Genomic DNA, 17216 nt, shown 5'->3' on the forward strand with positions numbered 1-17216 from the left:
TAATTCGTGTTTTTCCTCGAATGCTTATATTTTCAATTATCTATTCTATTTTCTGATTTCAATTGAGGTCACATGTCCCCATGAGTCCCCCGCAGAATGACATTTCAACATTTTCCTTTACAGTAGCCTATGTTTTTCTGTCCTTCTGTTTATATTGACTTGAATACACAAAGGACCTCAAATTCTCAAAAAAAGGTCCCCAGGACCTTTTTTGTGCTCCTTTATAGAGTTCTATAATTTAATTGCACTAATTTACGTGGTCTAAAATTTAGACCAAGTGTAATAAAGCATTCAATCAATACAAAATAAATAAGAAATCAATCATATTACCTGCATGGCCTATAGTAGACCTACTTACAGTAAAGCACATCCTGATTCCACTGCTCCATTATGTAGTGTGCATTGATTGTAAATATGATTAGGATCAGGCAGGCACTGTCTCAAAGACAATCTGGTCACACTAACCTAATCTATCTAATCTACCGGTAACTATAAATGCACCATAAATCTCTGTACGCACTACGTACGCCTGTAATCCATGTAACTCGAGCACCGTTTGCCCCACCGACTCCAAATACGACACACGTGTTCCACCCCGCCACAGGGGTTGCAGTGCCCGGTGTGGTGTCGAGTCGGTCGGACCCACGGTTGTCCAGAACCACCCCAAAAAGGCCTCTGCCCGGGCTCTGGACATAGGGCTCTGCCCAGAGTCCATAATTATATGGAACTGGCCTGTTCTGACATCATTCTGATGTATGCATAGACTCCATATGAGCATGCCTGAAAAATAACTCCATATATGGGCATAAAAGGGACACAGACATAATATCTGGGTGGGGCATACTTTTCCAACTTGCATCGTTCCAACCGCCACAAAAGGCCTCTGCCCGGGCCACAGCTGACATCACAAGGCCTCTGCCCGGGCCAGACTCCATATTTGGGCATGCCAAAATACGGTTTCTGCATAGACTCCATATTTGGGCATGCCTGACAAAGAACTCCATATATGGGCATGAAAGAGGATACCGCTGACATCCCGATGACTTGACCAGCTTAACAGAATGATAAATTGCTAGCAAACAAGTACCGTGAAGGAAAGTTGAAAAGAAGTTTGAAGAGAGAGTTCAACAGGGCGTGAAACCGTTAAGAGGTAAGTGAACTGGTGGGGTCCGCAGTCTGCCCGGAGGACCAAGCCCCCTCGCGGGGGATCCCTCCGGTGCTATCCCGTAGGTAGGAAGGCCGCCCGGGGGTCCCCAGACCCAGTCGGGCACACTAGGTGGTCCCCGGAGCTCTGTGCCTGGGCACATGCGCACGCAGGGCCCCTGCCCCTGCCCAGGCTCCCATGGGCACTGGCCCCCCGGGCACCACTTGTTCATAAAGATGAGATGCATAGTATTATCAACACATTTCTATTGGGCTAGCCTCGGTACCCAGGCTTTTATTTTGGGCCTATTTTTTTAATTTCTGAAGTTTGTTTCGGCTTTCGTAGTCAGTTGCTGTTTTCAGTTCAACCTATAGAGGGTACTGCTGGCAGCGGCACCATCGGTACCGAGCATAGAGCCTGTTGCTAGTGTTGCTTCCGTTTCCAGCAGACATCCAGCATTGCATTGTGGGACATGTTGTTCATGAAATCCATATAAATAAACTGGGAGCCGCCCACAATTTCCTCTTTCCTGCAACAGCCCCAGACAGATAGGTACGAAGCGGCGCTGTTCTTGTGCTTTATTGTCTGAAACTCTGAATGCCATTATAGAAAGCCACAGTCAACTGCCAATACAGTTTAATAGTATTATAGAACGTATTATTTCTCCGCCAGAACCATGTGGCTTCTGTTGTGTTCGTGGAAATTGACACATTTTAACTACTAGCTAGGAAGCTAGCCATAGCTAAGTGAAGACAGTCGGCACGTGGGCCCGTATAACAACTCTATGGCTGCGGCAGTGCGGCTCATTCACGGGCTAACGGATCAGAACCAAATGGACCCATCCGTTCCTTAAACACGCATGCATACTGTGCAATGTTTTTATCTAGTTTGTGCACTGGTTTAGTGACTTACTGCGTTTTTTTTTGCATCAGGGGGCAGCTATTAGGCTACATGCTAGCTCAGCTACCTTGCTTAGGTCAGCTGACGTGAGAAATTATGAACATTGAAATGTACATTAATTATTTTAATTTTAAATAATATTCAAACTTAAAATTATTTATTTTGGCCTTGAATGTAAGTATTGAGATTTCTTTTTTAGTCAACTCAAGTTATTTCCCGATTTAGTAAAATGTTGGGCTGCAGGTATCTGGTGGAGTATTCATTGAACTTAATGTTTCAACATGGTTTGAAGGCCGATGATTTAAATGAATTCCTCAGATTTCCTGTGGTGTCATGAATTCCTCGTCAATGAGGCCCGTTACCTTTTTCACTGGACAAACATGTCCAGTGTCCACAAGAGATCTTTGGTTTCTTGCTAGTTTCCCCCCCATGACCTTTAACCTATTATGAATTGGATGAAGGTGCAAGTAAAAAAAAGTGAGAACTCCAAAGTGAAGTTATTTGGTAACAGTTTAAAATGTAAATTAATTATTTAAATGTAAAATGATTTAAAATTTTGATTGTCCCGATTTAGTAAAATGTTAGGCTGCAGGTATCGATGTCTTATTTTTTTTTAAATGTCAAACGTGTCCGCAGGCTCAACTAAGCCACCATGCCCGTTGCCAGGAGCTGGGTTTGTCGCAAGACTTATGTCACGCCTCGTCGTCCATTCGAGAAGTCCCGTCTCGACCAGGAGTTGAAACTCATTGGTAAGACATGACGCCATTTATTTTATTAAGCACATTGATGTCTCAAGACACAATCGGTAGCAGCTTGCTTTTGATCTACACTGGTACTTAATCCAAACTGTCTCTGGATGTCTTGAAATCCTTGGTTGTGGCCCTGGGCATTTTCATTTTCAAGATAATGTCATGAACTGATGTGACACCATGAGCTTGTAGATCGGCTATTTTCACAATCTGTTATGTTTTGATTAAACATCTTATTGCTTGCAGCCCCACTAACATTATTGTCTTGTCTTTCAGGTGAGTATGGCCTGAGGAACAAGCGTGAGGTGTGGAGAGTCAAGTTCACCCTGGCCAAGATCCGTAAGGCTGCCAGAGAGCTGCTCACCTTGGATGAGAAGGAACCCAAGCGTCTGTTTGAGGGTATGCATATTGTATTGACTGTTGTATTTAACGCTATCGTTACTGGCCGATGATTTAATATTTCAAAACTGTCAGACTGGTATCCATGGTGTCATGAATTCCTCAACATGAGGCCAACAAATGCTCTGGTGAGAGGAACTGTACCAACCTTATATGCTGGCTCACGTGGTCCTGTGTTCCTTGCCCGTTAGGTAACGCCCTGCTGAGACGTTTGGTTAGGATCGGTGTGCTGGATGAGGGTAAGATGAAGCTCGATTACATCCTCGGCCTGAAAGTGGAAGACTTCATGGAGAGGCGTCTCCAGACCCAGGTTTTCAAACTGGGTCTCGCCAAGAGCATCCACCACGCACGTGTCCTGATCCGCCAGAGGCACATCCGGTAAGTGCAGAGAAACGGTTGACGTCGGGAGCGTTTTCTTCACATGTAACTGTATGGCGTGTACAATGCAGTGCGCTACTCGAGATTGACGAGAAACTTTTCAAAATGCTTTGTCTTTCATCAGAGGTCTACCAAGCGCTATCGCTGAGGTCACTTAAAACGGCGCGCCGCCAGGCTACTTTGGAGCCTAGGTTAATTAAAACATTTCTGCAAGGTCAATTCGGTCTCAAAGCCGTATACCTTGTCGCTAGACATTGCCCAGACCAAGGGAGGTGGCAGACTATCCCCATGGACTTTTGTCTATCAGGTAAAGTATAAGGATAATTGCACCAGTATCTGACTTTTTGTGGTGGAGTATTCATTGATTAACTTTAAGGCCGATGATTTAAATGAATTCCTCAGATTTCCTGTGGTGTCATGAATTCCTCGTCAATGAGGCCTGTTAACTTTTGCACTAAACTGGACAAACATGTCCACAAGAGATCTTTGGTTTCTTGCTAGCTTTTCCCCCCCCATGACCTTTAGAACCTTAACCTATTATGAATTGGATGAAGGTGCAAGTAAAAAAAGAGAACTCCCAAGTGAACTTATTTGGTATGTTTAGGCCCATATGGATTGTATTGAATAAACTTCACTTGTGGATCATCAAGAACGGTGTGGATACTCCTAGTATTTTGACATGCAGTCAAAAACCACAGTTTGGGACTTTGATTAACGCAACATTTCAGTCTCTTTAATAATCTTTCCTCCTGTGTCTTCCAGGGTGCGCAAACAGGTGGTGAACATCCCCTCGTTCGTCGTTCGTCTGGACAGCCAGAAGCACATCGACTTCTCACTGAGGTCTCCATATGGTGGTGGACGCCCTGGCCGCGTCAAGCGTAAGAACGCCAAGAAGGCCCAGGGTGGAACTGCAGGAGGAGATGAGGAGGAGGAGGACTAAACTAAAAGTGTTTTGATTCTTCAGCCTGCAGTTTTTACTGAATAAAAAAAAACTTCGGCTTTGACCATAAATCTGTCTGTCCTTTTTTTTTTATGTCTGCAATTTTAACTGATGAATGTATAATTTATTGTGTAATATCACCTGACTGGGTGGGGCTGGCATATGAAATGTATTATTTTTTTTAAATATGAGCACTTGGTATATTTCCAATAAGATACTTTATTCGCACTAATCACGACACTTATTGTGATTTTGGTAATGGGAGATTCAATCTATAAGTGTTTAACACAATACAAAAGTTCACAGAAGTATCATGTTAATAATAATGTAGAAAGGAGTAAACACTTGCCAGCAAAAACTACCGTCCACGCCCCCAGGCATTGTGGCATGAGCTTTCCAACCAGGAAGTTACTGAGATTGAGCAACACGGCCCATAGGGACATTTTTGCCTTTACTGTAAATTGCTAGCATTTAATACTTTTAAACTGTTGTAAAAAAGCTACAATGGTACAGATTTATTCAAAAGGGTAAGCAAAAATAAGCCCAGGGTTTTTTAGTTGTGGTTATTATTTGAGCTTGGGGAGTAGGGAGTAAACCATTTAAAGCAAATTGAGCCTCATCCTCATGTTTTAAAGGTAGAGAAGTACCTTACACTGACAGCCCTCAAACCAAATAGCTAGCTAGATGGAGCAGAGCTGCTATAGCAGAGTTTGAAGCCTGCACGAATGCCTGGAAGTATTTAAACTGGTGAATTTTTCTAAATGTAAGTAACGTTTGTTTGCCCTCTTACATAGACGTAAACCTGCAGTCGTAAATATAGTCGTAGTAGTAGGCTAACACTTAATTCTGTCTGAGCCAGCCAGGCTAACGTGTCAAGCATGCAAGTCTCATTTCACTGGTTCGTAGTTAGCATTTTAATAGTGATGATGGGATATGTCGGATTATGTATTGATTGTATAACACTACAACTGGCTAAACTGAGTGTTTAATTCCCATTTGCATGACATTAACTAACTGAATCCGACTCAAATGTGTGGTAGCTAGTTTACTGTTGGTTCGGGAGTGTAGGATAGCGTTACTCCAGTCTCGTCTGGGCTGTCAAGAAGTCGTTCAAAATGCAGGCTTCATTCTAATCTAATACACATACCGGTACCATACGTCCTAGGAAATTCAAGTGTGTGTGTATATATATATTCAGTCCTCAATTAAATGGCAGATAGCCAATCGTACATCGGCTATTTTCGAAGTCGGTGATCCGATCTGATCACTGGTTAAAATCATGTATGTGTTGATTTGCTAGCAGAGAGAATGTCTCCTGATGAGCTGGTGTATCTGGCCGTCCTCGCTGCCTCCATCCCCGTTGGCTTCCTATTCCGTTATCTCAGTGAGTATAATTGTGGACTAAACTCGTCTTAAATGAAGACAATGGCATTCAGCAAATAATCTGTTAGATTGCAGTAGCTCTGGACCATAGCCATTTATAGCCATAGGATTTGGATACATTCTTAAGGTGCAGACCGCCTGGTGGCAAGCTAGAGACAGAGTTGTATGTATATCTGGCTGCCTGTCACTTGGGTTTATGCATAAACTTAAACTCACCTGCTAGTTGACATACCGGTAGCCTACTACACAATGCAGTATTTCTCTCTACTAATACTCTCTCTTGCTTTCAGCAAAAATGCCTCACCAAGCAGGTGTTTAAATATTCTGCTAGTGAGCTATTTAGTAGTTATATTTTGTGGTCTGTACCTGTATATAAGAAAGAATATACAGATAAAGCCACATAGGCTTTAGATCGGTTGTCTGTATTAATTATTATATGGAGGCACTGGCTATAGCAGTTTTGTCTAAGAGTGAACAATGGTCATTGACAGCCACAGTACAGTGCATGACACTATCACTCCATTAAAGTATCTCTTTATTCACAAAAATAAATATGACGCTTGTGCGTGCCCAGATGGCTTTTATCAGATTATTCAAAGGGCTTTGTTAGATTTAGATTAAAACCATGGGCCAAAACATCATGCTTTTGTGAATGAAGAGATCAAGTTCATCTAATGGAGAAAATGTTGTGCTTCTTGTGTTTAGTTTTTCTGTAACATGCTTTGATGTGTGTGGCTGGTGGCTGATTTAAGCAGTCACAAGTTACTCACGACTGGCCTCAAGCTAATTGGGTTTTGGTCTGGGTTGTTACTGCATATCTGCTGTGCATCAATCTAATCGATGTGTACAGGACAAATCAGCCATCCCCAAATGCTCTGCCATCATGCCAGCAATGTATTACCTGCTCTGGCTTGTACGATCTTGCCTTAATTCTCTTCAGTAAAAGTTGACCATGTTTGTATCTACCTGTGTCCCCATCAGTGTTGATTTCGTTGCCAAAAAAATAGCTTTTTTCACTGACTAAATATATTGACAATTTCAAATTAAATACTAGATTAAAATGGGACTATATGGAGAAGAGACCTATAAGCCATGGTATTTTATGTTTGGTTGCGCTCGGGTGTTACCCTCTGAAAATAGCAGATCTACAAGCTCACAATGCGTCGCAGCGCAACGCGAGTTTGTAGCTTGGCTATTTTCAGCATTCAGCCATTGTGTAAAATGAGGCATTACGACTCCATCATGGCCTGCCAAAATGCCTTAACCCTAACCCAACACTAAAACACTTTCAGGTGACTAAAATATGACTAAAACTAAATTATATTTCATACAAAAGACTATGACTGAACTAAATCAAAATTTGCTGTCAAAATCAACATTGGTCCCAACATGTGCCTGAGAACGCCCAGCAAAGCCACTGAGGTGCCTCTGCCTGTATCAGACCTTCAATCAAGCACCGTTTTGAGCACGAGTCCTCAATTAGCTTTGCTTCAGAACATGCATCGTATTAACCACGTTGCATTCGCTTTCCTTTGACTATTCTCTTTCTATAGGTCCTCCTGTGAAGCAAGGGGCATCTTTGCTCTTAGGTCTGTCTGTTGCCATAGCAACCTGTCAGATCCACACTCTGCACTCTCTGGTGACAGTGATTGGAACATGGATCATCGTCAAAACCAGTTGGAGGTGAGAGAGAGAGAGCGAGGCCAGTACAGAGTCGAATGTCTTCGTAGAATAGTTCACACATTTGACAGTGCCCGTCCGCATGTCCAGGTTGCACATTGTACATTACTCAACGTGAGTTCTTATATTCCTGCAGAAGTGATGAACCCACAGAGTTGCATTTGAAAACCGCTATGTTGTGAAAGATAACGCAGAAGAGCAGAAGTCTTGAGTGAGATATAGGCGAAGGTACACCATGCTGTCGTTGCCTGCTACAGTGAGAGAAGGGGTTCAGATCGCCCCCCTGCTGTTTGTTTTCAAAACCATGACTGAACGTTATAATAAGCAGAATAGCAGATACTATGTCAGGGTTTCCTCAAATTATACATTGACAGTGAGTGAGAGACGGAAGCACAACTTTTGCAAGCATTGTTTTTGTACTACAACGGCAGGGCTGGCGCGTAGAGTAGACGGATGATGTCACTATCACAAGCTGTGATAGTGTACTTCTTACAGTACGTTTTGTATATTTTGGGTCGTATTGATTTTGTTTATGATGCAAATCCCTTTTTGGCATTTGTCCTGCAAGAAAACATACTTGTGATGTCTTGTCTTGTCTTCCTGTGCTTTTCTCTCGATGTATTAAATATAGCGTTTCACCGGCGGTCTGTTAATCTTCTCTACTGAACTTTACAAAACAATGTTCTATGACTTTGTATGTCAACCAGGAGTGCACCTGCTCTCTCCCTGGCATGGACCTTCCTCTATCTCCTCTTCTTCAGACTGGTCACATGGTTTGGTCTGCCTCCGCCCACACCGTTTGCCAATGCCATCCAGCTGCTCCTCACGCTCAAGGTACCCAAAACTCTGCCAAGTCCGACTGACCTTATTTATCTGCTGTATTTATGTGCTGTATACCTACTCTTCTTTATCCAAATAGATTATAGAATATCCACAGCATATGCCTCCCTCCACATCCTCTGCCATTTTATTGTACTTTATGTTTTTTCTTTGTTCTTAAAGGGGTCAGAAATACTAAGCTTAGGTTGAAATCTAGAGCTCTTCCTGTGTGTGGGTGGCTGGGTGCTCAGCTACGGTCAGTGCTCCATCAAAAAAGTCGAAATGGCCGCACTCCAACAAATGAAAATGCTAGATCGTGCTTTGGCTAGAGCCTGTCATGAAAAAGTGTTTTTTTTTCTTTTTTTTCAACTAGATTTGCTAGAAAGACAGAGCCTTACAGTGGCAAACAACATCTTACAGGGTCTCCAGGTCTTTCTTTTTGTATACAGTAGTACTAGTCATGTGATGTTTATGGATATATTGTCCAGCCCCATGACCTGTAGCATGACCTGTCAATAAAACAGAAATGTCTTAAAACTCAATTTTGTGTTGAATCACGTTTTTTTTTATTTTTATGTTTTCAAACCAGATGGTGAGCCTGGCCAATGAGATCCGTAGTTTCCACCTGGAGAAGAAGAACGAAGTGAGCTCGTTTTCCAAGTCTCCCGTGATCGGGGGCTTATCTCAGGAACCCTCCCTCTACGACATTCTGTCCTATAGCTACTGCTATGTCGGCATAATGACAGGTAAGTCTGCTCTGGGGAACATTAAATGGTCAAATAATAATAAGTGTTTACAGATCTCTATTCAGTTTGTAAAGCTGCTGACAGCTTTTTGCAAAGGCTTTAGTTTTTCTCGAGGCGTTTTTTTTTGTAGAAGACAGAAAGAATCGCCTCTTCTGCATGTTGTAATCACTTAATGATATAATGAAATAATAATAATAGAGGTTATGCGTGTGACATCGTCATCAAATCCGGAAGTTATGCAGGAACGCCTACTGAGTGGCAAAAAACTACTTTCTTTCCTTGACAGCCCCTGCACCCAAACAGAAAAGTCCTATCTGATTGCATTAAACAACATTAAACAATGTTAAACTCACTTTGCATGTTGCTTTGCCACTCGATGTGCCATTCACTTTAAGCATGCGCATACCCTCTATAATGAAATGGCATATGTTGGGACTGGAGCTTCTTTCTGCGTATACGTTTGATGTTTGAAACTTGAGCCATATGTTGTTTGTGTTTGTGCCAACAGTCATTTGTATTGTTCGATGTGATCTTTACGTTTTGCATCCATTTTTAACTCTCGTCTCTCTTTGTCTCGCCTTCTGCCACTTGTTCAATCTTGTGTGAGTCCATATATATATATACGTTTTCACTCTTTCAAATGTGTCCCAGTGTTTTTTCATGTCTTTATTTAATAACTCCAGTAACTCCACCCTTCATCCATCCACCTTCACCCTTCCTCCTATACTGAGCCGTTCCTCCCTTTATTCTGTTCACATTCAGTGTCTCTTATAAATTGTCTTTATTTCCTTTTTAACCCATTTCGGGTGTTAGCATTATGTTATGCTTTAGCTATTGAAAAATAGCAGATCTACAAGCTCATAGCGCGCCACCGAGTGGCGCGCTACGAGCTCGTAGGTCTGCTATTTTTGAAAAATCGAAGAACGACTGACATAGAAACAATAGCTTTTTCAGAAAACTGTCAGGATGTAGAAGACATTTTTAGAATCTGATCTCAGGTCAGAATGGAAAACTCTCAGGATGTAGAAGACATTTTTAAGAATCTGATCTCAGGTCAGAATGGGCTAATCTTATTACTCCTTTCCTCTCTCTCTACTATATGGCATCCGGCATGTCCTCCATCTCCTCCCTCGGTCCCCCCCCCCCCTCCGAAGGCCCGTTCTTCCGGTTCCAGACCTATATGGACTGGCTGAGGCAGCCCAGTCCTCTCGGCCTGCCGGGCTGGAGCCCGTGTCTGCAGAGGCTGAAGCTGGTGCCGCTGTACGGGGCTCTGTTCCTGTCCGTCAACTCTGTCTTCCCCCTGGCGTACGTACGCGGCGAGGACTTCCTGGAACGCCACTTCCTCTTCAGGTATTTGTGTGACGCCGAGTGAGTGCGATGCATGGTGGTGGTGGTGTGTCGGGACGCTGTGTCTCGATCATGAAATGGTGTGTTTTTAGTTGAGTTCAATTGTGGTTTATACTTTGAGGCATTGGGACCATTTGGAACATCATTATAAACGGGCTTTGTGAACAGAAATTGCACATATTTAATCATTTTATATATCTTTGAAATATTTTAAAGATGGAAATTGAATCTACAAGCTCACAAAGCTGACTGTCACATCGCGACGCATTATTTCCATGACATATTTCAGTGTTCAATGAACAGGTGAATCGTTACAGATGAATGGAAACAATTCTGACAATTATTCTCAAATAATTTGCGAATGTGTAATAATCGCGACAGGCCTAGGTGTGTACAGTAACTACAGTAAGACCCCATTCGCAACTTGCGTCAAGTTCTTATCTGGATATGGCGAGGTGAAAATGGGTTGTCGAGAGTCTATCATGAACCGTGGTTGAAATGGTTTTTTTGGTTAGGTCTACATAAAAAAAGTTAAACAAAACACTGATCAATTATACAGATTAACATCTTAAAATCCTCTCTCTCTCTCTCCAGGTTGTTCTACATGGTAGCAGTGTTCTTTGTGTTTCGGATGCGTTTCTATGCGGCGTGGTGTGGTGCAGAGGCTGGCTGTATCAGTGCAGGGTTAGGCTGCTACCCAGAGGCAGCCATGTCCAAACCCGGAGGAGGACCCACCGTGAAATACAGGTACATGTTTTCAATCTCTTATTCAGACGGGTGAAAGTGACTGACGATGGATGCGCCTTTTGGGCAGTGGTGGGGAGAAAAAAAAAAGTCCTCGCATTTTCGTCGATCGCCAGCCCGGACTTGTCTGGTCTGGTCCCGACAGGCTAGCCCGTCGTTAAGCCCTGGGCAGGTGAAAAGCGTTTTCTTTGTAAACACCTGACCTAAGGTCACCATAGAGTCACGAATAATAATAAAGGGTCCATTTGGTTCCATTTGTGCACTCAGTTATGAGGGTCCTTGAAATGAAAGTTTTGAGAACCAGTGGTCTTCCTTTATCAGTTGAAAATGTAGGCCTACAGGTATGTGTTGCTAAAAAACCTTGTTGTGTGTCCATCGGCCCATGCAGCCCTGATCCCAGCGCTGCAGTGGTGTATGACTTCAGAACCATCCAGAACATAGACTGCTACAACACAGACTTCTGTGTGAAGGTGCGACATGGCATGCGCTACTGGAACATGACGGTGCAGTGGTGGCTGCATCACTACATCTACCCCAACGCTCCCTTCAAGTCCTACGCTCTCAGGTCAGTGGTGGCTAGCAGGAGGAATCCATCTTTAAATGGCTTTCACCTTTATTTTATATGTTTTATGGAGGGACAGACAGTAGGCTGACAGGAAATGGGGAGAGAGATGGGGGGAAGACATGCAGTAAAGGCCGTCGGGATCGGGAGTCGAACCCGCGGCACACTGCCAGACTGGATTACCAGCCAAGGTGCCTGGCCCAGGCCTTTAAATGCTGTTTTTAAAAGGCCTGCAGTCGGTGAATCTAAACGATGCACTCCCTCGATTACCGTCATTAGCTTCAGCTGCGTGTACCTGTCAACATGTCTGCGGTAGGGCAGCAGCGATGGGTTATTTTCAATGCAATTCATTTGATGAGATTTAGCCCTGCAGAATATGTCCACATTTCCATGCTGTATTGATGTTGGTTCCATAAAACAAACATTGATCAAAATAACAATTCTTCTACATTCTCTAATTGTGTAGACTTCCCCCCCCCCAGACCAGAGCAGTGTAACGGGGATAGACTCCCACAATCTGGGCCGATATCGACAATAAGCCTCTCTCCGACCTACTTCAGCCCATCACACACCGTCTGCGACCGTCTGCGGCGCGATGCGTTGCCGCGCGGCGCCGCCTGGAAAATAGAACTGTGTTCTATCAGTGCGCCAGGCGACGCGGCGCGGCGGACGGAGCCGGTGTGCGATAGGTTCATTGAAAATAATGGAGGCGGCTGTGTCCGCCGCGCGGCGCACACAGCCGGTGTGTGGTGGGCTTTACTTATAGACTACTAGACGGACATAGCTAACGTTCTGGACACTTTATTTTATATAGTGTAAATATCCATATACATTCTATATACCCTACCGGGAAATACCGCCCTATATCAGCCATAGTAACGGGCAAAGTAACACCTGTGTAGGTGTACAGTGTCAGTACCTTTTAACCCATTTTGGCCTGACGTCGAAATAAAAAAAAACGTTCGCTCTGAAAGAATATATATTATTTGTGCCGCATTTTCGCAATTTTTGTAGCTTGTAGATGTGCTATTTTTCAATAGCTAAAGTATAACATAATGCATAAGCATTATGAAACACCAAAAGGGGTTCCTGCCCAGAATGAGTTAACGGCCTCCCTCCCTCCTCTGCCATGTCCAGAGCCGGCTGGACCATGCTCATCAGCGCCTACTGGCACGGCCTGCACGTGGGCTACTACCTCTCCTTCCTCACCATCCCGCTCTGCATCGCCGCCGAGTCGGCCATGGAGGCGTCCGTGCGGGCGCGGCTGGGGCCGCGGGGCCAGCGCGCCTTCGACTGGGCCCACTGGTTCCTGAAGATGCGCGCCTACGACTACATGTGCATGGGCTTCGTCCTGCTGAGGGCCGACGACACCGTGGCCTACTGGACCTCCGTCTACTTCGTGATGCACGCCGTCGCCGCGGCCTGCATCGTGCTCGGGCGGCTGCTGAAGAAGGGAGGAGGAGGAGGAGCCAGGAGGGAAGAGAGCGGTAAGAGAGCGGGTGGTGCTGTTAAGGACGGGGGGGACGACGACGAGGCGGAGACGACGAGAGAGGAGGAACTCTCTCGGGAGAAGAGAGACTGAACAACGTCGTATACACTGTTAGGTATTGGTCGACGACTTGACGTGGGATGGTTTTGGGTGACGTTCCTTCGGGAAGGGTCAACGTCCGCAAAGTCTTCAGTTCACAACAGCCTTCATTGTGCCATCTTTGTCGCAAACGTCAACACAGTTGTGGTGTTTTTCTTTTCCTGTCGGGGATCGGGAAAGGGTTTAATTCAATGGTTCTATAAAAACCGAAGTTACAATAGCCCAATGGAGATATTTCGTTAGGTGTTGAATGCTTAAGCTCAGTGAATGTTATTTCAAGTGGTAAATGCCTGGGGGGTGGGGGGGGATGTACACCATATACCTTTTATTCATTCTACCTTTTTGTAGATTTGAGCAAATGCACAATTGTTGAAAGTATTTAAACGCCAATTTCCGGTTTTCCAAGTCCAGTTTTCATACAAAGGCTTTTAAACTCGGAGGTCAAACAAGGTTTTTGCTACCTCACAGAGTCATTTGCAACGCTTTCCTCAGTGCGTGAAAGAACACAATTAACGTGGAACACAAGTATTGTCACACGTTTCCCTTTAGTTTCAAAGTCAACACACTGACAAAGGTAATCGAGCCCGTAGACTAGCCAAACCAACTACACATTCCAACAGTTCCCTGCATGGAAACATCTGCCTTACAAAAGCAAACGGCAGTAACTATACCATCTGTGTAGACAACATAGAGTAGCTAGAGCTTAGATTTAATATTGCGTGATTTTTCGACTGGTCAGAGACAAGTCCACTCATTACTTATTTATTTCCGTTTATATTCACAAATGTGACCCCTGAATAATGGAAAATGATATTACTGGGAATCATACGTTAAGTCCAGTGAGTACCACAATGTACTGTAACTCAGAATGAAACAAATTCTGTACATAGACCAAAGCCAATGGACAAGTTACAATTATGTCTACCACTCTGTGCCAGTTAGGGGTGGGCGATATGGAGATAAATATCGCCAGGACGATACATTGTCTCCACGATAGGCCTTTTCTGAGATATCGTGATGCAGTGAATGCACATTCCATGATTTGCAGGTCTATACCTTAATTTATACTTCTGTAGAACGACTGTTTCGTTCGCCAGAAATAATTAAGTATTTTGGTCTAAAATCGTCGTTTACTCCTACTCTTTTAGTTGTGTTACCGTGTAGGTGATTGTGCTGTTAAGTAACTTGAAAAATAACCACAAAATAATATTGTCTATCGTGATACTGCTTGAAACAATATTGTGTTATTATATTTTTCCATATCATCCACCCCTATAGGGCCAGTAGTACTGTACCGTTGACGGAAACAGGAGATGGACATTCGGGGCCATTGGTTTCACTACTGCCACAGTTACTGCTCTTTGGCTTTGTAGGGCAGATGCATTGCATTCCAGGAGTTGCTAAGTTGTCTTAAGTTTATGTACATTATTATGCTCTCATATTGAGCCCTGAAAACACTGTTGAAATGATCGGTAGAGTAGAGAGAGACGTTGTCCCTTCAAAGCTGGAAGAAACAACGGAAAGTTGTGTTGCACATTTCCGTTGCTCGTGACCTACGTATGGCAACGGATGGCCATGTCAGGTCCTGTGCTTCAACAATGCACAGGACCGTCCTGACATGGCCATCCATTGCCATACGTTCTCGTTTTGCCTGCATTATAAAGCCTGATTTAGTCGTCGTTGCGCAGATTAAAATAGGCCATCGACTAGTTCTGCAACACACGCGCTTGTGTAGATTGGCTATTGTCACCGCACGACCCAGGCATGCATAACTGCATGCAATGAAGTATAAGTCATGCCAGGTCCACTTGAGATGTGGAGCTAATGTCAAAACATACGGATAGCTGCTAAATCCCAGCTTAATCCCCCAATCTAGGTTTCGTGAAACAGGCCCCAGGGCAGAGCAGTACTGACTGCTGCCTGGCACCACTGAGTTTATACTATAGTCTTGGTCACTCACTTTTGCACGCTGTACTCTGTCGAACATTCCTGTGTGTGTGTGTGGTGGCCATTTTGTCAAGCATTCCGCTGTGGTGGCCGCCACTCTGTCAAGTGTCAAGCATTCCGGTGTGGTGGCCCATGATGTTCAAAACGATTGTTTTTATATTGACCCTCGACCCACTGTTTTCCCACCGTTGTCTGTCGTTGCTGCTGTTTCAGATGACGCCCTCTGAATCAGGGGACCCTCCCTCCTCCAAACTAAATCACGTGAGAAGCACTGGTATAGGTAGAGAGGGTGTCATCTGAAGCAGCCTCTGCCACAGTTTGTTCACTGCCAAAACGGTACTGCCATCAAGGACCATCTTGGGTTGCGACCCCAAAAAAAGAGATTTAAAATGTGTATAGGCTGCCTCATTTTACTGAAAAACAAACCGTTGGATGAATGTGTTATGGACTATGAATATTTGTAAAAACCCGTCAGTGGGTTGTAAAGCTCACAGGGAGTTAGTTCACCCAAAGAATGACCTATTGTCTATCAATTACACACACCCTGTGAAGCCTTGAATTCATGGAGACTATTTTGTTTTTGTTTGGAAGAAAACGTCTCCTACTGAGTCAACTATTTCTTCTTCTTTTTTTCTGAATTCAAGGCTTAATGATAGAAAATTCGTGATAGAAAATAAGTCCTTTTTTGGGGGGGGGGTTAATTACTCCTTAAAGTGATATTTAACTTTCGAACATGTTTGAAAATGAAATATCAAGGGGGCATTTTCACACACACAATTCATCTGAACTGATATTTGGTTGTAATGCTTCCGATCTAATCTCTCTACTGTAACAGCCTTTTGAAACCTGTATACAGTATACGGGCCCAGCAGTATTACACACATGTGAGGCTTTAGGCCAGAATATCTGTTTCTTTTTACATGTTATGATCGAGATGCAGCTCAAGGCACTCGTACTCTCATAGGCGTGTGCAAAAATAAATCGTAAGAAATACATGTATTGTGGGGAAATGCCCTTTTAGCATCAGCTTTTTTTAGACTGCTTTATCAGAATGTGATAGATGTCACCTCATGGGTTAAAAGGTTATACACCTTCTGTACAATTCTTTGCGTATGTTGTTTTGTAATGTTATCCTTTTTTGCTTTTCCAGTTCCAAATCCTAAATGCAAATCCCTTGCCGTTAGTAATCGTATTCACTGTGAATTATAATTATTGATTTCCATCTCATTCCCAGGCTGTGTATGTTTTGTCCTCCATGCCAGGCAGAAGGACCCACTTAGCTGAGAGAGAGATTATGCAAGGACCCCCACTTTCTTGCATAAAATTCTGTCTCTTTTGCAGATTGAACTTTTTTCATAGATGTCATTGATGGCTTCATAGACTTGCTTGACAGCAATCAGTGTTGTCTCAATTCATGTTTTTGTTAATGTTAACCACTTGAACCCCCCCCCATACACCGAACCACTTTGTCGAAAATAGCTGATCTACAAGCTCGCAACTCCGCACCACGAGATGTGAGCTTGTAGTAGATCATCATCTGCTATTTTCAACTAATGGGGATGCTATAGGGTTGATGAAAGTGGTTAATGAAAAAGAAAAACGCTATCTCTAAGACAAAGATCTGGTGCCCCCCCCCTGTTGAAGACCCCTGCTTTATTTTATTATATGCTATTTTTGTTAATAAATTATGTCGCTAAACAATTTTGCACTTGGTGACAATTGTAACACAACCTCTCCTGTTTCAGTCATGGAATAGAGTACATGTCAATATTCACACGCAAACACTCACTGGAGGTTATTATTCAATAGTTTGTTGGATGATGGTGTGTGACTGTGTGTGTCTCGAGACAGACTGTTGACTCATGCAAATTCAAAGGGAAAGAGGGGGCT

General features: G+C 43.6%; 2 protein-coding genes across 4 annotated transcripts; both read left to right on the forward strand.

Annotated features, from left to right (window-relative positions):
* Positions 1–1672: 1672 nt before the first annotated feature.
* rps9 (ribosomal protein S9) lies at positions 1673–4581 on the forward strand. 2 transcript variants are annotated; one of them, XM_080767534.1, is made up of 5 exons: positions 1673–1696; positions 2681–2793; positions 3070–3192; positions 3384–3570; positions 4333–4581. In XM_080767534.1, exons 2-5 carry the CDS (start codon positions 2697–2699, stop codon positions 4508–4510), a joined length of 585 nt encoding a protein of 194 aa, XP_080623660.1. In that variant the 5' UTR covers positions 1673–1696; positions 2681–2696; the 3' UTR covers positions 4511–4581. The 2 variants fall into 2 exon arrangements, with proteins under 2 accessions (XP_080623660.1, XP_080623661.1); XM_080767535.1 differs by lacking the exon at positions 1673–1696 and adding an exon at positions 1741–1786.
* Positions 4582–5156: 575 nt separating this feature from the next.
* Positions 5157–17006, forward strand: mboat7 (membrane bound O-acyltransferase domain containing 7). Of its 2 annotated transcripts, none has more exons than XM_080767114.1 (9): positions 5157–5273; positions 5811–5894; positions 7447–7576; positions 8281–8407; positions 8982–9138; positions 10293–10488; positions 11080–11232; positions 11618–11794; positions 12929–17006. In XM_080767114.1, the coding sequence occupies exons 2-9, from the start codon at positions 5819–5821 to the stop codon at positions 13371–13373; spliced, it is 1461 nt and encodes a 486-aa protein (XP_080623240.1). In that variant the 5' UTR covers positions 5157–5273; positions 5811–5818; the 3' UTR covers positions 13374–17006. The 2 variants fall into 2 exon arrangements, with proteins under 2 accessions (XP_080623240.1, XP_080623241.1); XM_080767115.1 differs by having other exon boundaries at positions 5172–5273; positions 5814–5894.
* The last annotated feature ends 210 nt before the right edge of the window (positions 17007–17216 follow it).

The sequence above is a fragment of the Protomyctophum bolini genome, assembly GCF_963924005.1.
Source record: "Protomyctophum bolini genome assembly, chromosome: 7".
Classification (NCBI taxonomy): Eukaryota; Metazoa; Chordata; class Actinopteri; order Myctophiformes; family Myctophidae; genus Protomyctophum; species Protomyctophum bolini.

Coding starts and splice junctions, on each gene's coding strand:
- mboat7 (XM_080767114.1), top strand. CDS start 5,819: ATGTCTCCTGATGAGCTGGTGTATCTGGCCGTCCTCGCTGCCTCCATC. Junction 7,577..8,280: donor ATCGTCAAAACCAGTTGGAG/GTGAGAGAGAGA, acceptor TATGTCAACCAG/GAGTGCACCTGCTCTCTCCC. Junction 11,795..12,928: donor TTCAAGTCCTACGCTCTCAG/GTCAGTGGTGGC, acceptor TGCCATGTCCAG/AGCCGGCTGGACCATGCTCA.
- rps9 (XM_080767534.1), top strand. CDS start 2,697: ATGCCCGTTGCCAGGAGCTGGGTTTGTCGCAAGACTTATGTCACGCCT. Junction 2,794..3,069: donor CCAGGAGTTGAAACTCATTG/GTAAGACATGAC, acceptor CTTGTCTTTCAG/GTGAGTATGGCCTGAGGAAC. Junction 3,193..3,383: donor ACCCAAGCGTCTGTTTGAGG/GTATGCATATTG, acceptor CTTGCCCGTTAG/GTAACGCCCTGCTGAGACGT.